We start from the raw sequence: 21,930 nt of genomic DNA, 5'->3' as shown, positions 1-21,930 counted from the left end.
AAAGCAGTGGTATCAACGCAGAGTACTGAAGCTCTCGTGATAAGCTACAAGAATACTAAATAAAGAATGGAGGTTTCTATTTAAGATTTTAAAGTTGATCTTCACATTACCTTCAAATGATTTTCCAAGATCAAATCATTGTCACCATCTTATGGCTCCCTTGAGCCACACAACTTTTGTTTGAAACATTTTTCGATTTAACGCAGTGTTTCTGAGATATTTGAGTGGGTCCTTTAAAATTGAACACCCTGTATATATATATATAATTATATATATATATATATATATATATTATATATATATATTATATATATATATATATATATATATATATATATGTAACACTGAAATAAAGTTCTGGTATCTCTTTTCAGAATTATTTGAATTTGTGGAAAATGGAAAAAAACAAGCGGTTCAATCCATATGTCAGCGTTGATGCTGAAGAAGAAATTGTTATCTCTGGCATTGCCGGACGATTTCCTAATTGTAACAATATAAAAGAATTTCAGGACAATCTTTTCAATAAAATGGATCTTGGTTCGAGCGATCATCAACGCTGGACCAACTGTAATAAAATTTTTTCTCAAAACTATCTGGGGAAAAAGTTCACATATAATCACATGCATAAATAAATAAAATTACATATATAAAATATATTTACAAATATTTTAGTACAATTTGTTATCTATGATTTAATAGTATGACAATATTATATTTATTCAAATTATTTTAAATTTTAACAGTTATCTTCGAGATGCCTCCTCGAATAGGAAAAATCAATAATATAGAAAAATTTGACGCAGAATTCTTTAACATATCGGTCGAAGAAGTTCATGTGATTGATCCTGGATACAGAATCTTATTTGAGCATACCTATGAAGCAATTATTGATGCGGGTGTAAATCCTGCAGAATTACAAGGAACTAACACAAGCGTTATTACAGCAATAACTATTTGTGATTCACATCAGCCATTAATATACGAAAAACCTCACGTATGTGATTCATATTGGTTATTCAGTAACTTAATATCAGAAATCGATAAAACAAACGCGCTTTTAAAAGTATATAAATATATTATTATGTATACAAAAATATTGCTAAATATGAAGAAAATATTTATATATGTATACACGTTGTCCGATAATTTTCACACCTGAAGTGTGAAGCTAGGTTGGCTCAAACTGAATTGAAAAATCCTGAATCATTTTTTTTATAACGCTTAATAAAAGAGTTATTATTGAGTAAAGTCTGGCCAATCAGCGCCATTTAGTCGGACGCACGTCAGTGAGCCGCGCGCCGTGAAGTGTGCACCGCCGCATACTACCAAGTGCGCGGCTCACCGACGTGCGCCCGGCTAAAGGTCGGCGCTGATTGATCAGACTTTATTCAATAATAATTACCTTATGAAGCGTTATAAAAAAAATGGTACAGGACTTTTTTTTTCAATTTGGCCCAATCTACCTTCACACTTCGGGTGTGTCAATAATTACCGGACACCCTGTATATAAAAACTATATCATGTTTGCTAATAGATTGCTGGACTACCCATTCTTGGATGCCATAAAGGCATGATAGCAAACAGAATTTCTTATTGGCTCGGCGTTACTGGACCATCGTATAATATTGATTGTGCATGTAGCTCGAGTCATTTCGCTATGACGGAAGCTTACAGGATGATTCGATCTGGCATTTGTGAAGCGGCTATTGTCGCTACTGTCAACTTGTGCCTCCATCCTTTTGTAACTCATCAGTTTTTTCATACGGGTATGTGGAAAATAATATTATTAGGTTCAAAGATGTTGCGTTGTTAAATGGAATAAATATTTATTCATACATTTATCAAAATAATAATATTTAATCAATGTTTGTTAAATTATGTTTTGTTAAATGTAGTAGTTTCTGTTTTTGAACAACATAATTAATTTGCTTATACAGGGTGTCCGATAATTCTTGATACACCCAAAGCATGAAGCTAGATTGGCTCAAACGGAAAAGGAAAATCCTATACCGTTTTGCAGAATTCGCAATAATTGTTGAGTTATTAATAAAAGTTTAACTGAGTCCGGCCTACCGCTTTCTACGCGCTTATTCGCTCAGACAGTTTATTTATTAAACCATCTGAGCGAATAAGCGCGTAGAAAGCGATAGGCCGGATTCAGTATGCCAGAGCTCGGAATTAGATGCCCTTTTCGGACCTATATCTGAGGCGATGCCTACAATCCTCCCTACTACCATTCGAGACTCGATACTCGAGCCGCCGATCGCACGTGTAACGCTGTGCGGAAAGCTGTCAGGAAAGTCTCTATATCAAAAATATGCTGGGATCGTACCTTTCACCAAATCATCATAAAAATTTTCTTTGCTAGATAATTTTTATTTTCATAAATAATTAAATATCAAAATTTCTATTATTAATATATTATATTTATATGTAATCTATTATACATATATATATTTATATAGAGACTCTCCTGAGGCATAGTGTTACCCACGCGACCGGCGGCTGCCGAGCCTTGAACAATAGTGGGGGAATTGTAGACGTCGCCTCAAATATCAACCCGAAAAGGGCATCTAATAGGGTATTATAACGTTTTTCAAAAATATTTTTTTTTTAAGTTCATACCCTATTTAGTTATTAAAATTTTTTCCGTTTGCTTCAAAACATTCGATTTGTATTATTTTTTAATTATTTAAAATATCATAATTTGAAGCACTACGAAAACGCGCCAAAAGCAGCCAATATGGCGCCGGAGCTGCGTGACGTCACTTCGTTACTGTTGGTGATAATACTGTGATAGATTAAGCCATAGAAGTTTGTATGCAAACCAGTAATAATTTATATTATAATAAAGATATGGATAAAGTACGAGCCTACCGACGGTGCTTTGTACCAATGTGTAAGAATACACAAAAAATAACACCAAACAAGGTGTTTGTAAGTGTACCGCAGGACAAAACTAGACGGCAACTGTGGTTCAAACTTGTCCGTCGTATAGATGAACCAACGTCGTCAAATTATTATTGTTGCGAAGATCATTTTAATGTAAATGCTGCATTAAACAATTTTGTAATTCGTATTATAACGGATTGAAACAAAATAATCGCATTCTAATCTAAAGTATATGACTAATTATAAAATATAATAAAGTAATTTTTTTTGTTAAAAGAATTAGTATTCTATTATTTACATACATATTTATATTATAAGAATTTTAATTTTCCTGTTTTAGTTGAAAGAAGATATGGAAAATTTTATGATTTTCAAATTAATGGCAGCACCAATAAAAATGAAGAAAAATGCAGCACCTCATATTTTTGATTGTCAACCTGACCGTCGAACAGCTGCAAGTACTCACGACCGAGCTGCATTTAAAAAATTAAATAATAAAAGAATGATATCCGAAATACTATCTCATTGCGAAACTCATGAAACCAATGAAAATAGATCACCAAATGTTAAAAGTAACAATGAAATAGTTCCAAAAAAAGTATGCAGACAAAAAGAAATTTCAACAAATGAAAACTGTGCTTCGATAAGTTTTTCAATACTTACAGAAAATAATAAAATAAATGATGAAATTGATTTTTCAAATATACCGAGCAAGTGTCAGATAGTATCAATATTGAAAAAAGCAATGCAGTTCCATTAATCGTTACAGAAAAAGAAGGAGAAGTATTATTGCAATCGAATGACAAAATAGAAATTAATAAGAAGTGTACTTGGGATAAAGAAAACAAGAACACGAAGGTTTTTTTTAGAAGTAAAAAAATTCAATATAAAATGCAGTATTGTTGAAGAAAATTGCCAAATACTGCCTAATACTATAAATAAAATTCACCCATTAATGTACCAACGGAGAGTGACAATAACAGTGCAGTTGTAAACGATTCTTCCAAAACGATTACAACTGGTACTACTGCGTACTGGAGCGAATATGAACCATGTCATGAAGATTATTTGCAGTATTGTGAAGAACAAGACCTACAAGCAAAAAGAAGCGCTTTACATTTAACAAATTATTTTATTAGCACACAGACAAAACAATACATTGGAATTCCAAATGACTGGTTATGGATTGTTGATGAACTGCATAAATGCACTTGTTTATCAACAGAAAATATAAAATTGACTTTGATGAAAATCAAACTGAATGACAATTTTGTAAGATTAGGTAACCAATTTGGAATCAGCACAGCAGGAGCATCAAAAATTTTTCAAAGTAGTGTACCAAAATTATGTCATTTCTTAAAAACTCTTATTTATTGTCCTCCTAGAGAAAGCGTTAAAATGGCATTATCTATACCGTTTTGTGCAAATTTTGCTCACGTTTATGGAATAATTGACTATTTCGAAATTCAAATCGAGAAACCATCAAACGCTCTTCAACAGTCTTTAACGTGGTCAGAATATAAAAAGTGCAATACATTGAAGTATTTAATATGTTGTACACCGGATGGATTTATTAATTTTATTTCTTCTGGTTATGGAGGTCGAGTAAATGATGTTGAGTTGTTTGAACAATGCGGTATAATGGATGTTTTGCCAAAAAAATGTGGAATTATGGCAGATCGTGGTTTTAAGCAGATTCAAACATCTTTAAATAAAATTCAGTGCGAACTTATAAGACCTCCTAGTGTAAAAAGTGGAAGTAAATCGTCTAAGACAGAAGTAATGTTAACGAAGCGTATAGCAAGAATTTACGTAGAACGTGTGATAAGAAGACTACGAGAATTTTCACTTTTGGAACCACATTCTACTTTAAACCATAACATCATGCCATACATAGATGATGTTGTTCGATTGTAGCAGCTTTAATAAACCTCCAAGCACCTATTATAAGAACATAATAATTTATAATTATTAATATAAAATTATATTATACGAAAAATAAAAAACTAATTGTTCACATAACAAACTTTTTATTAATGCATATTTTATCTTAAAATAGAATTCATCAATTTACAATAAATATTTTTTTTCCAGAAACTGATAGCTTGTTCTGTTACAGCTGTAGTATAATCTTTATCATAATCTACCCAAACTGTTGTCACTTTTCTATTATTTTCGAAATCAGGATCAGCAACACAAAATAAACCCTTTTTTGTATTTGTAGCTAGCATTTGAAGATTTATTTGTGCTTTGCACTTAGAAGCTACTTTTCCTTTCGATAGAAATCGAGAAATAGCTTTGTCTGAATTTGGACACTTCACTTCCACAACAAAATCATTTACCCATATCCGGAGAAGCTCCCAAATCGGGTAATTTGGCATTAAAAAAAGACCACAATTTTTCAGTTTTTGGCCTACTATTTTCTCAACTTCTTTAAGTACTTCTTTCTCAAGACATCTCCCTCTTTCCATTTCTTTCATATACAATACTTTGGATGCGCCAGTGATCCGCTGTACAAGACTTCCATCTTCGGTGTTACAATTTGCAGCTTTATGTAATATCGATGCAGTTATTCTACCGTAGCGAAGTTCGAACCATAAATGGCTGTTATTTTGCATTTTAGTTGCATTTTCCGCTTCAAAACATAATTCTTTTGACATTTTGGAAATATAAAATATTAAAAAATCATCTGCAGTTTTCATTCCACATGCTGAAAACTCAACAATCAGTCGATGCATTGACAATGAGTATAATCGGCGTTCCTTTAGTTTAAAATAATGTTGCGATAACTGACTGTCAAGTTGCTTCTCTTTGGCTATTTTCACAATGTCCTGCAGAAATGTTGCGTTGTCAGGAAAATTTTCTATATTCTGTACTTCTTATTTGTATAATTCCTTAGTTTCAATGTATTTTTTAGTTGCTCCAATAGTTGATAAAACAGCCTTTTTCCAATAACAAGCAACTGTCAGTGCTGGATTTTCTGTTCGTCTGTGGATCCACATTAAAAAGGCTACCGAATGTTTACAACTACCTAAAAATATAAATAATAACATTTACTAATATCTCGCAGTAATTTGCTTAAGTTTATATGCAAATATGAAATCAGTGTTGTCATCACATAAAGCATAAAAAGTCGAAATACTTGTTCAAACACCGTATTTAAATGAGAAGTGTTTATCCATAGGACATTACAGAACATCTTTTATATAATAAGAACATAGTTTTCATTCTTGAAAAATATAACTTTAAACTTTTTTCGAATACTGCATGCAAGTTATAGTAAACATTGATTCTATATTTTGGTTCTGAGAATAATGAAACTATACCTAACGACGCTGCACAATCATGGCATTCAACACTGAACACTTTCTCTTCTTCCTCATCCACGATTAAAGTTACTGAGTAACTTTTACTTCTTACTCGATGCTCCGGACAAATCCTTGCCTTCACAGTGCATTTTGAACTCTCTCGTTTTAGGCAGACGTATCCTATTGCTGAATCTCCATATGTTTCTCGACATGTCCTGTATTTAAAATCATTTTGTACATTTACGACTAGTTGTTCAAACACTGATTAATAGATATGTACTTTCAACAGACAATTAAAAACATAACCTTAAAATATACATAAAACACACAGACCTTTGTATTTAAAAGTAGATATATATTTTAACTACAGATGCAACAATTGAGTCTTAATATAAATTAATGAATTTCTTGTTATGTATACTTACGTAGATGTTTTTACTCCTCGCATTTCGGCAGCATTAAAGCGGTCGTCTTCTCTAATAAATTGATACACCATTAGCGCATTAATTTTTGGCAGATTTGTTGAATTTGCCTTAACATACTCTGTTTCCATTTTACTCAGTTCGTTAACTACTATTTTTCTTTAAAAAGGGTCAAAAACGTTAACAATCTTCTTGTTCCCTGTACTAGATCGACGTCTTAGTAACGAAGTGACGTCACGCACGAACTAACCAATAACGAAGCGTTTACAAGTCACGTGAAAATTTTAAATTTTAATCATCTTTCTTTATTTATTTTAAATTATTTATTGTTGATGGAAAATCTTCAAAGTTTGGAAATAATTTTTTTATAATATATACTTTTGATTAAAAATAAAATTTATATGACATTTTTTTTTATAATACCCTATTCCGAGCACTGCAGTAGGCATATAAAATGACTTATTGATTACGTCTCCTAATGACGTTTAATAGCCACGTCTAATAACTTTTCGGCGCGGTATCGTATGACACGCATCGCTCACCGCGCGCTGCGTGATCCCACTTCTCACTATTAAACGTTGCTAGGAGACGTAAACAATAAGACATTTTATATGCCTACCGAGTCCGACCTACCGCTTTCTACGTGCTTATTTGCTCAGACGGTTTAATTAATAATTCAACAATTATTGCGAATTTTGCAAAACGGTATAGGACTTTCCTTCTCAGTTTGAACCAATCTACCTTCATACTTCGGGTGTGTATAAAATTATCGGACACTTTATATATATTCATCAAATTTTTGAAATACTGTGTATGTTATTTGAGAAACAAAATTATATTATGTTTATTCGATTGAAACAAATTGTCGTACAATTAATGTTTTGCGCCCAACCATTAAGGAGGGGGTCTTTCGGGATTTGTATGCCCAAAGGATTAGAATACACGCTCTAAATAAGACACTTCCAGACTTTTGTTAGAACTATATTTCACAAGGTTTATTACACTGTTCATTTGTTTGCGATTATAATGATCGGACGCGATACGTACAGTAGAGTTATCGGATGATTTTTGGATAAGTCCGCGCTTGATGTTAATAAACTACATTACTGAGCTAGCGTCGGTCCATCTTGCACTCAATATATATTAATTAATTAGATTGTTAATTAGAGAGGAATATAGTAACCCTGACCAGAGCATATCTCGTGCTCCGCTTGTCAGCTGCTTACTCAATTTCCGAGAAATTGACCGTGACTTCCTTCTTTTTAGTCACGTCTCTTATTTTTATTTTATTAATAATCTTTTATTACTTTATTCTTTCTTAATTATTTCCTTTATTGTCCCTGGGCTCTTTTCCCAATTTTAATGCTTTGCTTTATTCAGCTCTTTGTTAATCTTTCCTGTGTTACTTTACTGTTTATATTTTAATATTAAGAAACTGGTCGGGTTACAACAAAATGAACTATTGCTATTGTTTTAGGAATTCTATCTAAAGATGGTTACTGTAAACCTTACGATGAAGAAGGCTGTGGTTATATGCGTAGTGATGCAGCTGTAGTAGTGTACCTACAAAAAGCAAAGGATGCAAGAAGAATATATGCGACTTTTGTCTATGGTAAAACCAACTGCGATAGTTTAAAAAAAAAAGGAATTACCTTTCCATCACTTGACAAGCAAAAGATGTTATTGGAAGAATTTTATGAAGAATGTGATATATCGCCTCTTGAGTTATCTTACATAGAGGCTCATGCAACTGGTACTCTAGTTGGCGATTCTGTGGAACTTCAAGCCATTGATGAAGCTTTATGCGCTAAAAGACAGCTTCCTCTGTTATTGGGTTCAGTAAAGTCGAATATTGGACATCCAGAAGCTGCTAGCGGTCATTGTCAAATTGCAAAGGTAAATTTATAACAAAATAGGTTAATAACACTGGTTAATAACAAGCACATGGAAAAAAATTTCGCTACCATAACTGATCATGGTTTGCAAAATAAATTTCTAAACTGCAACAAAACGCTGTTGTACCTAATAGATAGGTATCACAGCTAAGATGTTCGCTATCCATATATTACGACTGAAATCTAGTTATCACACGCAGTTTTTACCTACAAAATTTTTTCAATGCAATAGGCTTATAATATAAAATACAAACAATTAACAATTTTAAGAAATTAAGGCTCTCGAGTGACATCACAAATTTCAAATAATTGCGGGCTAGTAAGAGTCAGAACGCGGATCGTAGTGTGTCAGTTTTATATAATAGAAAAATAAGTTTTCTTTGAAACTGATTATGTGCACAGGGTACGAAATTTACTTGGCGCTATACCAAGATTTTTAAAATTAATCTCAATTCGAGATTTATAATAACTCTTCTTTACGCCCCTGGAGAGACAAAGGCGAAAAAAATATCGGAGCGAAGTCGCTGAATCGGGAATCGAATCCGAGTCTTTCGCTTGTCTTTTTCTCGCCTTCGTCTCTCTAGGTAGACAGGAATTATTATAAATTTAGAATTGAGATTAATTTTAAAAATCTTGGAATAGCACCAAGTAAATTTCGTGCCCTATACACATAATTAGTTTCATAAAAAACTTATTTTTCTATGAAACTAACGCACTATCACCCGCATTCTGGCTCTTACTAGCCCCCGATTATGTGAAATTTGTGATGTCACTCGAGAGCCTTAATTTCTTAAAATTGTTAGTTCACGCCGGCTGAATGATGATGTTATTAGTAATAGATATTTACATATAAGATGAATGAGAAGTATCGGTAGTGTAGGATTTGAATAGTTTAGAGGTAAAAGTAGTTATCCGGCAAGCGAAAGACTCGGGTTCAATTCCCGATTCAGCGACTTCGCCCCGATATTTTTCTCGACTTCGTCTCTCTAGAGGGTAAAAAGGGGTTATTATAAATCTCAAATTAAGATTAATTTTAAAAATTTTATTATAGCAGCAAGTAAATTTATCCTATGTACACATAATCAATTTCATAGAAAATTTATTTTTCTATGAAACTGACGCACTACCATCCGCATTCTGGCTCTTACTAGCCCGCGATTATTTGACAAACAATTAAGTAAAAATGCTGGCAGATAAAAGCGCAGGTATTGGTACGCGAACTTATTATTGTTAAGTTTTATTAACAACTCAGGAAAAATGGTCCACGTATAATTATATACATCATATGATGTGTATACATATAATTCTGTATGATATTATATATTGTCATATATAACCTTATATGAGATTGTATATATTTATATATAATTTTATACAATTACACACACACACACATATATATATATATATATATATATATATATATATATATATATATACATTTATATATGAATTATACTGTATATATTGATATATAAATTATATATATTTATATATAAGTATATACCCAGTCAGCCAGGTCTGTTCTAACAGATATTGCCAAGTGCTTGCTACAAATTATTGTCAGCAAAAAGGCTACAAATTTGGAACAAGAGTTGTTATTACCGATTAAGCTGGCAGATTGCCGGCAAGAATCAAGCAAAGCTTGCTAACATAACTACACAGCAAATTGGCGGCAGAAACCGAGCAAAGCTTGCTGACATGACTGACATCAGATTGTCGGCAAAAACTGAGCAGGATCTGGAGTGCGCAATCTGATGGCAAATTGGCAGCAAAAACCGAACAAAATCTGCAGCTTATTACAAAGTATTATAAAATAGTTCAGTCGCTTATCGCTATGCGGCGCGTTATTCATTATCTATACCCGTATTCAAATTCTTGTCATGAGTGTATATAAAGCCTACAAAATGCTAATAATTTTATAATATATATATTTCTATCAATTCAATTTTTGACATAATTCTTATACAGGAAATTCAGATATTGAATTGATTTTTGGTAAATCGGACAGATAATTGTTCGATTTTCACTTATTCAAACAATTTCTATCCAAAAAGATCATTAATTTTATAAATTAAGTTATTTGAATTTACCTATATGTTTTAACATATTAATATATGATTTTATATAATGTCTAATTATCTAATGGTCATTTTATGACCAAAACTTATCATCATTTTGTTACTTAGGGTTAAGGCTTTAAATCTATTTAAATATATACTTTTATATGAATGGCCAAAAGCTGCAGAATTTGTTCGGTTTTTGCTGACAATCTGCTATCAGATTGTCTTGCGTAGATCTTGGTCGATTTTTGCCATCAATTTGACGTCAAATCATGTCAAGCTTTGCTCGGTTTTTGCCATCAATTTGCTGTCAGGTTATGTCAACAAGCTTTGTCACCAAAACACAAGCTTAATGCGGACACAGATGGCACTGGATTTGTTACCAAGTTTTGAGCGAATTTGATGCCAATTTGGCAACAATTTGTTATCAAATTGCTTACTGGGTTATATACAAATATATTTGATTATATACCCAGTGTATCAAAGAAATAAAAATACAGTTATGTATCATTTTGAACCATCTCTATGAGTTTTGATGATTTAATTCTTTTTTATATTTCCTTATTGTTATCAACTATTGCTTTTCTATGCAAATGGTTTAATAATTTCAAAATTAATCTAGAGCCAGCGGCACACAATGCTATTTTATTTGCTGAATCGCTTGCTTGAAACTGTGATAGCAGTTGTGTTGCAAACGGTGATAGAAAATGACGTCACTGAGGGCCATGCTGCAGGCTAGCCTGTTGAAATTTGGTAATTGAACCCGTGCTATTTTTCTAGCATGTTTCTCTACTGGCTCACGAGAAAAGCCAATCAAGACACAGCCTCAGGTTAGATTATTCTCTGACAAGTGTTGAATGGAAAGAAATATGACGTCTACTAATTATAAATAATGCAATTGCATTTTTTCGCCATTATTGCAGTAGCAATTGCCTGCTCCATATTTATTTATAGGATATCAGTACAAAAGTCATTACGAACCAGCACCAAAGCTTGCATCGTCTGAAGCCAAGCCAGTAACACAGTCAGTAGCATTGCCAGCTGCCCACACGGTAACAAGCATGCAAATCCAAGTAGCAATCTAGTAGATAAAATAGCATCGTGCCACTGGCTTTATGCATAATTTTATACAGGGTTGGGAACGTTACTCTATAAAAGTAACGCGTTACCGTTATCGTTATTTTTTGTAAAAAGTAACTCGTTATCGTTACTCGTTATTGATTTTAAAAAGTAACGCGTTACCGTTACCGTTACTTTGGAAAGTAACGATTCGTTACTTTTTCGTTATCTTTTTGTTTTTTGTTAGGTTTATGCTGAAATAAGCTATTGGATTATAAAATTATTTAATAATCAATATTAAATGTAATAATCTATGTTACAATTAAAAACTCTAAATTAGTCTCTATATATTGTAGCAAGCGTTTTTTATATTAAACTTATTTAATGGTTCTAATTTTTTTTGTTAATATTTTTACTTTTTAATACACTTATCTTTATAGGAATTTAAATTGTAATTTACAAATTTCAATTTTGTCGAAAATTTTTATTAAACATTGTTTTTAAATATTGATAAGAGAAATATTGATATTATTAAGAGTGTATTCCAATATTCACTCTGTCAGTGTTGTAAAATCTATAAATTATGTTACTGACTATCAGAATGTGGCCTATAAAGGCTACAAAATATTTTTCAAAAAATACATTTATTGAATAGATATAAGATAATAAAGAAGCAAAAAATAACGATAAAAGTAACGGCTAATTCGTTACCGTTACTGTAAAAATGTAACGACGTTATCGTTACCGTTACAAACAGAAAAACGTAACGATCGTTATCGAAAAAAGTAACTGTAACGGTAACGGCGTTACAAATAACGCGTTACTTCCCAACCCTGATTTTATATACTTTATTACTAAGAGAATGTTGTCAGCTACCAAAGTTGTATCATACATCATGACATGATGTATACATATATACTTATATATAATCAAATATATAAATATTTATGCAAACCAAAATTTTTCCGTTAGATTAAAATTATATTTGATTTTATATAGTTTTATATAATTATATATAATGCTATATATAATTGCATATAATTTTATACACAATTGCATATAACATATTATATATTATATATAATCACAAATATATTTAATATAATTATATATAATTATATATGGGCAAATTTTCTAAAAAACATGCCCGGAAAAAATGGCCCGTGTATAATTATATATATATATATATATATATATATATATATATATATATATATTGGTTATATATATATTGGTTATATATATATATATATATATATATATATATATATATATATAAACCAATATATATATATATATATATATATATATTTATATAATTATACATGGGCCATTTTCTCACGCGAATCTGACGACCAGTGTTGGTACGGTCACAAAAAGAATGATCATAAAGATAGTCATAAACAAAGATCAAAAAACAAAAAACCAAGAGAGAAAGACTAATGCGGCAAGTTTAGTTAATTTTTAAATCCAATTCAAACTTTGAAATCAAATCCAAATTTAAGTTTTTCAATCAATCAGTTCCTGAACTTTTAGCAAATTCTCTATTATAAAGAAGATACATATAGGTCACAAAAACAAGTCATAAACAAAGTCATAAAACCAAAAACGGCGAAAAAAAGGCAAATGCGACAAGATTAATTAATTTTTAAATTTGATCCAAATTTTTGAATTTAAATTCAAATTCAAATTTTCAAATTCATCAATTTTTTGTAATTTGGCAAAATAGTAATACAATTATATAGTAATGCTTACATATTACAAGCTTATGCAAATATTTCTTTATTTAAATTAAATTTTTGGATAAAGGTTTTAATAGCGATGGAAACTGGTATAATGGCGCCTACTATACATTTTAAATGTCCACGAAAGGATATGACTGCTATCATTGAAGGAAGAATAAATATAATCACTGAACCAACAGAATATAAAGGTAGTTATATCGGTATTAATTCCTTCGGATTTGGCGGTGTTAATTGCCACATATTACTGAAATCAAATTCAACAATTAAAATTAATAATGGAGGAGACGATAATTTACCTAGGCTCGTAGCTATATCTGGATGTACGGAGGAAGCAGTTAAAATTATATTAGACGATGTAAGTATATATTACAATTTCTTTCAGAAATAATATAATTTTTCTTATATTTATCTTGTATATTATTACTGTTATTTTGAATTATTGATAAAATTATTCATTAAATATTTGTTAATAACAAACAATAAAAGAATAACTACACATGTATTGCACATACAAAAACACAAACACATGAAACACATACATGATAATGATTAAATGCATAAAATATATACAGAAAGTTCATTTGAAAACTTTCTACCCTATTTATATTGTGATCGACTAATTTTTACGAAAAATGTTTCATACAAAAGTTTTATGACTTCAAGGGAGACATAAAATAGTTCCATTGGTTTGATTTTGGATAATCGTTTAAAGATTATATAAGGGTCACCTCCAATTTTTCAAATAGAAACCCCAATTTTTCATTGCCTATTACGCAATAAAGCTTACCTCAATAGCTCTTCAAAATACTATAATATTATAATAAAATTCATTAAGCATTTTCCAAATTATGAGGTTTGAAAGGTATAGTACTGTCAGTACCCAGCAAGCAAAATGATGCAAACTTTGCGCAAAGTTTGCTGCAAACTCGAGCATGCCTTTACAGCAAAATTGTGACAAAGTGTGTCCACAAAAAGCTTAGCTTTTGCTGGCAAGGCTTGTCGCAATAGTGTGACGCACATTTTACGCAAATAATAGAGCAAACCTTGCGGTGCACGGCATGACAGCAAATTTGTGGCAAGAACAGGACAAACCTTGCTGTGCACGGGATGACAGAAAATTTATGGCAAAAATAGGGCAAACCTTGCCGGGCACGGGATGACAGCAAATTTGTGACAGGAATAGGGCAAACCTTTCCGTGTACGGCATGATAGCAAATTTGTGATAATTCTCTATAGGATGATTCAGAAACTCTGCGACAAACTCTGAGGAACGATAAATCTCGCAGAGAGGAATATTTTTTGTGAAGCAATCCATCATGTTTTCTAACGCGTCGTTTTTTGTAAAGCAATCCATCATGTTTTCTAACGCGTCGTTTGTAAATATATATATATATATATATATATATTTACATTTTAAGTAAACAATAAACGGATGATTTAAACTTTTTTTTTTAGACATTTATCTGCCCGATCTAAGAGAGACAATCAGTCCAATATCTTAACTCCCTATGTTTGGGATTGTATCAGTAATTGAACTGATAGAAATAATCATATTTTTAATCTTCTGTCAGTTGCTTTCTGCAAGCTTTATATACTTCTCATGACTAAAAATCAAATACAGATGGATGCATATAGCGCGTCGCATAACGATGAACAAACGAACTATCGGCTGAATACTATATTTTTGTAAAGTTTGTAATAAAATAAAGTTGTAAATTTGCTGTCATGTCATGCATGGCAAGGTTTGCTCTGTTATTTGCGTGAATTTTGCATCTCGTTGTGCCAGAGTTTACTTTGTTCTGTTCTTTTCGTAAATATGTTATCATATTGTGTACAATAAGGTTTGCTCTGTTCTTGTCGTAAATTTGCTATTATAGCGTGTATAACAAAATTTGCTACTAATTGATATAAAGTTTGTGTTACACCGTGAATATAGCATCATATGGGTGTTCTTCTTTGCGTAAAATTTACGAGCAAGCTTTTTTCTATTATTTACAGCATCGTGAGACAAAAAATTTTGCCGTCAATTTGCTTCAAACTTTTTGACAAATCAAAACAAGACAAATGTTTGCTAGACAATTGTTGTCAAAATTAAAGCACACCTTGTCGCAAAGCTTTGGCAAAACGTGATTTAAACATTCTTGGCTATCTGGGTATTAATATTGTACTGTAGCAATTCACAAATGACTGTTCCATTGATCGGGAATCGGGACAACAAAATCAAATTAGAAGAACATGTAGACGTATTTTTTTTTTATCGAATAAAAGTAATAGCCTGGGAAGAACCTATTCGACCAGCTGATACACATATATAATTTTGAAAACTTGGCTAAAAACAGTTCAGTTGTTTAACTTACATAGGTTAATAGAAAAATATAATTTTTTGAGAGCTTATAAATTAATATAATTTAAAAGAAACTAAGATAATTTAAAGAAATCATAAATTCAGAAGATGAAAATTATTCAAATACTAATAAAGATTAATACTAATGTTAGAATAACATAAAGAATGAAGAAATAACTTATTGTAAAATAAAAATAATCTAAAATGAATTAAATACCAAAATATAAATAGGAGAACTATATAAATTAACGAAAAATTATAATTAAATTTAAATCTAGATATTCAATACATAGTTGAAAAATTTTTTTTTCAATGATATGAATATAACAAAAAATTTGGAATCGCAAAATAACTGTGTAACAAGAATTTAAAATAATCAAATCTTTCTGTCAATATTCATAAAAAATGATTTCAATGATATATCATTATATCATTATTTAAATCTAATAAAATGGATTCAATTGACAAAGGCAATGTATTATACACTCTGCATACCTCCTTCACCAATAAAGCCCTTTCTCGGTCAAATAGCGAATATTCCCAAAAAAAACATGGTTGGCAGTATCCAGCTGGTTACATGACATACAAATTGGGGAGTTTACAATACGGAATCTGCACAAACTCTCGCTAAAGGACGTATGTGAATTTCTTAATCTGCAAATGTTTACAATCATTTTCCTACTAAGAGATAATTTATGAAACCAGCTGCGTCTAGAAAAAGAAAAGTAATTATTAAAATAAAAAGATCCACGGTCAGAACCAGAAGTCTTATATCAATCAAAGAATTTTTTAAACATTTTATCTTTCCACAGAAGCTTAAAATCCTGAGTGGGAAAACCAATTCAAGTATCAATACCTAATCAAACTGTTATTTTAGCTTTGTGATTCGATAATTTGTTACCACGGATTTCTTTATGAGCGGGAATCCAAACTAGTTTAATATCAAATCCTGTATTTTTAAGAGAGAGAAGATCTTCTCTAATATTAGAAATAAGATAAGATTTCTTGCCAGAAACATCAAAACGAAAAAACAGAAAGGACCGATTTGGAATCAGAAAAAAATTGTAACAGATTTAATATCCCTTTCACGAATAGAATCAATAGCCTTTAACAAAGCCATTGCCTCGACCGTAAAAATAGAGATAAAATTTAGAGCTCTGAAAAGTCTGGATAAAGATTCATCAAGATTAGTAATAACCAAACCAGTAAATCTAACCTCCTTTTGTTTCGAGCCGTCTGTAAATAAACAAAAGGAATTATCAAGATCGACAGCAAATTTATCTCTAAAAACTAAATCAGGCTGACAAACATGAGAAAGATAATGCCCAAATTCTAAATCGATAAAAGATATATACGAGATAGATTCATAGTTTTTAGAAAAACCTAAAAGTCTTCCATTTTTTTCCAAAAGATGAGAGTAATTTTTCAATTCTAAAGTTGATAACCAGAGGAATATTCAAAAATCTGTTGATTATAGTGGGATTATCACAATTAGCACAAGATTTAGTTAAAAAATGTTTGCAAATATAATCAAATCGAATAGACAAAGGAGGCTCTTTGGCTTCTCCCAATATTACATTTGTGGGAGTTGAATTCCTCAATTCCAAAACGAATCTAAGAGCTTTATATTAAATCCGATTTAATTCCAGAAAAAAACTTTTAGAAAGTTTGTGGAATAGAAAACCTCCATATTCAATCCTAGAACGAATTAAAACAATAAATGATTAGTAATCTAGGATCTGTATCCCACCAAGTGTGTCTAAGGCATTTAATAGTATTAAGAGGATTCTGACAATTATTATAAATGTGGTCAATAATAAGAGTCCAGTTCAAAGTCGACGTAAGAATTAAGCCTAAAAATTTGATTTTTGTTGAATTTTTAATAAACAAATCCTTAAAATAAATACCTAAATTATCACTAAGTCTTTTACCGAAAAAAAATAAAAGTTTAGTTTTTTCTGAGGATAACTCTAAACCTAAACTATTCAAAGTGAAATTCATTCTTTGTTAATAGTTTCTTCCAAAATATTAAATTTTTCTTGAGTAGAATTTATGGATGAATAAATAGCTACATCATCAGCATATTGTAAAAAGTTAGAGGATTTTCCAAGAGTGACAAATCAAGAACATATAAAATATATAAAATAGGGCTTAGAACACTATCCTGTGAAAGACCTTTGAATGTCTATAATATCTCATCCATTTCACCATATCTACAAAGCAATTGACGAGAAGAAATCAAATTATATATAAATTTAAGAGTGAGGAAATTTCAGCTTAACTAATAAATTAATCAAAAAGTCAGAGAGCACATTATCTTATGCTGCTTTAATATCTAGAAATAGGAAAGAAGTAGTTTTACCTAGTTTAAATGATTTAATAATAAAAGAATATAAAATAGATAAGTTGTCAATACAGGACCTATTACGATGGAAACCAAACTGAGAATTTGGAATAATATCATAAAATTCAACCCACCAAATTAATCCATTACAAATAAGTCTTTCCAGTATTTTATTAACATAAGACGCCAATGAAATAGGTCTCATTTTGCATTTATCTTTTTTCGGTATGAAACAAACTAAAAATCTATGCCATTCCGGAGGAAAAATCCCAAATGCAAAAATATCATTTAAAATATCAAGCAAATGAATGAGTCCTATTTGGGGAAGAGACGAAATTATCCGGTAGTCAATACTATCAATGCCTGGGTTAGAATTGTGTCTTATATTCTTAATTACAAAATCTAATTCTTGTTATGAAAGAAGAAAATCCAAGAAAGGATCATAAAGATGTTGATCAAGAATAGGGGGTGCTCTGCGCATTACATGTACACGGTTTACGCTTGTGTGTGTATCCCCTCCATTACGGAGTCGTGTTGCTCTCAATTCTGACATCACTGCATGGAGATATCGTTTCAGACATATCTCCTGTGGATTTAACTTGGAACGTGAGTTTTTTGAGTTGTGACATTATTCTTCTAGGAGTGTATGATATATCATGTTATTGTCATTTAATCATAATACTCAATCCGAAGTTGGCCATATCGCAGGGTCGAAAATGAAAAGGTAGACGTTGCCCGCGATATTTCAAATTGATAAAACAATAATATGTAAAATATTTACATTGTATCATATATCGTTATATTCATTTCAAACAGCGCTACAATTTTTTTCATATCGAAATATTTATATTATTATAAAATTATGAATATCTCTCTGTTCGTTAACACAGATAGCAAACTGCTTTTAGATGATAGCTTTTAGAAGCAACCATTATGTAAACAATAGAGTTCAGTTTAAACTATTTAATTTAATATATATTTATTACGGTCTATCTCTTTTAGTTTAAAAGATAAAAGAGGGTGGCTATTTTTGGTGGGACATTCTATATACAATATATACATACATACATATATACAGGGTGTCCCATTTTTAACAGTCAAAACCTGAGAAAGCTCGAAAACTGAGCCCGATAGACAAAAGTATTTCCGACAAAAATTGCATGGTTTCGAGGGGACCACATGATGAAAATATGGACTTTTCTTGAGTGACCTTCTCAAGAATACGTTAATGTAATCAATGTTTTCTTAAATGGAAACCTACATTTTTTATTGCACATTCTTGTAGCTTATCTCGAGAGTTCTCCAAAATTCTATAATAAAGTATTTTTTCATTAAGTACTTTTTGAGTTATTTTACATCTTAATTTAATATATTTTGATATAAAAAATAAAATATCTCGTATAATTTAGTTTTCGATAATCTTATCGTAATACTTTTATGTACAGAATAATGAAACAAATCAATTGGTATAAAAAGATAATCGTTTTTAAAAAAAAGCATATAATTATTATCAATAAATTTTTTCAACCAATTATTTATTTTTTTTTACACTAATTGATTATTTTGTTTATAAAAGTATTACGGTAAGATTATCGAAAATTAAATATTTTGCGAGATATTTAATTTTTTATATCAAAATATATCATTAATATATCAGATTAATATAACTCGAAAAATATTTAACGAAAAATTACATTATTATAATGTTTTGAAAAGCTCTCGAGGTAAGCTACAAGAAAATGCAAAAGAAATAGGTTGCCATTTAAGAAATTAAAGGTGGCCTTCACGTGACCTTGACAACGTTATTCAAGGTCATAATAAAATTGCTATATAATGCGCCATATCAAACCCTACAACTTTTGTATAAAACATTTTTTTCTGTAACATAACTCCTTCAAGATTTTAAGGGGTCCCGGTCTTTATTGGACACTGTATATATACATACATATATACAGAATGATCCGCAATGACCGCCCATTAAGTATATAGCATTATTTCTTATCAAAAACTGAGACGAAAAGTCCTGAACCATTTTTTCGTATAACGCTTAATAAAGGAGTTATTATTGAGTAAATTCTGGCCAATCACCGCCGACCTTTAGCCGGTGCACGTCGATGAGTCGCGCGCCCTTAGTTGCGGCGGCACATATTTCACAACGCGCGGTTAAAGGTCGGCACTGATTGGCCAAGTTTTACTCAATAATAACTCTTTTATTAAGCATTATAAAAAAATGAGTCAGGACTTTTCGTCTCAGTTTGTGGTAAGAAATAATACTATGTACTAGGTGGGTGATCATTGTGGGTCACCCTGATATATATATATATATATATATATATATATATATATATATATATATGTATCTTAAAATTAATTTTTTTTAAATTGATATATATATCAATTTAAAAAAAATTAATTTTGAGAATAAGCTATTAATTACGATATAAGATATCTCTATAATTCTGTAACGATATCTTTATAGGTCCAGAGTCGATCGATAGATGTAGAATATATTTCTCTCCTACATCATATTCATAGTAACAATATCAAAGGTCATCCCTACAGAGGATACATAATTACTGGATCTAACGTATCCGATAATGCAATTAAAATAGAACGCAACTTATGTAGAAAAAGACCGGTTTGTTTCATATTTTCTGGAATTGGATTTCAATGTCTTAACATGGGTAAGTAAATCACAAAAATAATATATTACGATGTAATATTTAACAATTATTAAGATGTAACATGTTTGTTTGCAATTAAAATTTAACAATTTTTAATTTACACATATGTTGATATTCTTAAATAATTGTTAAAACATAAAACAAAGTTAACACGTATAATATCTTCAGTTTGTGAATTTTGTAATCCTTTGAGTTACATTTATTAGGTATAATGACTAAATTTTGATTAAACTAAACTAAAATATAGTAATAATACTGTAGGAAAAACGTGTAAAATAAAGATCAACAATTTCTCTAGAGATTTTATTTTTATTTGTTTAGATCAAATAAGCAAAAATATTATTTAAGACTATGTATTACACGAAATTATAAAATAATGTAATTATATACGAGTATTCTTTTTAAATATTGGTAGGTCGAGCTTTAATGAAATTTCCAGCATTCATTAAAACAGTCCAAAAATGCGACACAATTTTAAGACCTTACGGTATATCGGTGACGGATATTCTAACAAATGAAGACAAAGATATTGTCGATAACGTAGTTAGTTTATTTGTAGGCCTTATTGGATTACAGGTACAAACATATATTTATAAATAAAATATATTGTCTATAGTATATGCTGCAGGACTTTTTTGTATTGTCTCATTTTTTACAAAGTATCTTATATTTAAAGACCAATATTTTATAAACAGCTAAAATTAACTATAAAATATATAACTAAAATCATAAAGAGTTTATTACATATACATAATTATATACATAATGCTAAATTTGTAATATTTTATAATCAGATTTTATACAATAGAAAAATACATTAGAAAGTTGTAATAAAAAATTATATGTATTACAGATCGGAATAGTTGATCTTTTAACAAGTATTGGTATCATTCCTGATATTATAATGGGTTATTCCATTGGCGAGTTGATTTGTGGATATGCCGATGGATGCTTGACGGCTGAAGAAACGATCATGTTAGCATATTATGTCGGCTTAGCATTTCTTAAGTCAAAAATAATAGAAGGCTTAATGGCCGAAATTAATCTCGATTCCAAAACTGTGAAAAATCTCTGTCCATCGGATATTGATGTAGCATGTTACAATACCTTATGTAATTCTGTTGTGAGTGGACCAACGTCCTCTGTAAGAGCATTCCTCGCTAAGCTACAGGTT

At 30.5% G+C, this 21,930-nt stretch overlaps 1 protein-coding gene across 1 annotated transcript in view; it reads left to right on the top strand.

The window, feature by feature from the left end:
* Positions 1–433: 433 nt before the first annotated feature.
* LOC138943911 (fatty acid synthase-like) overlaps positions 434–21,930 on the top strand; it is a 30,527-nt gene continuing 9,030 nt past the window's right edge. Inside the window, exons 1-8 of the mRNA XM_070314815.1 lie at positions 434–567; positions 744–994; positions 1,535–1,766; positions 8,100–8,518; positions 13,449–13,739; positions 20,552–20,756; positions 21,172–21,332; positions 21,610–21,927. Coding sequence (XP_070170916.1) covers positions 528–567; positions 744–994; positions 1,535–1,766; positions 8,100–8,518; positions 13,449–13,739; positions 20,552–20,756; positions 21,172–21,332; positions 21,610–21,927 — 1,917 coding nt within the window. The 5' untranslated portion in view covers positions 434–527. The remainder of the gene's footprint in view (positions 568–743; positions 995–1,534; positions 1,767–8,099; positions 8,519–13,448; positions 13,740–20,551; positions 20,757–21,171; positions 21,333–21,609; positions 21,928–21,930) is intronic.

The sequence above is a fragment of the Polyergus mexicanus genome, unplaced genomic scaffold, assembly GCF_030449975.1.
Source record: "Polyergus mexicanus isolate NDT 795.1 unplaced genomic scaffold, iyPolMexi1.0 SCAF_54, whole genome shotgun sequence".
Classification (NCBI taxonomy): Eukaryota; Metazoa; Arthropoda; class Insecta; order Hymenoptera; family Formicidae; genus Polyergus; species Polyergus mexicanus.
The sequence above is the reverse complement of the archived record's forward strand: the minus strand, read 5'-3'. Positions and strand labels throughout refer to the sequence as shown.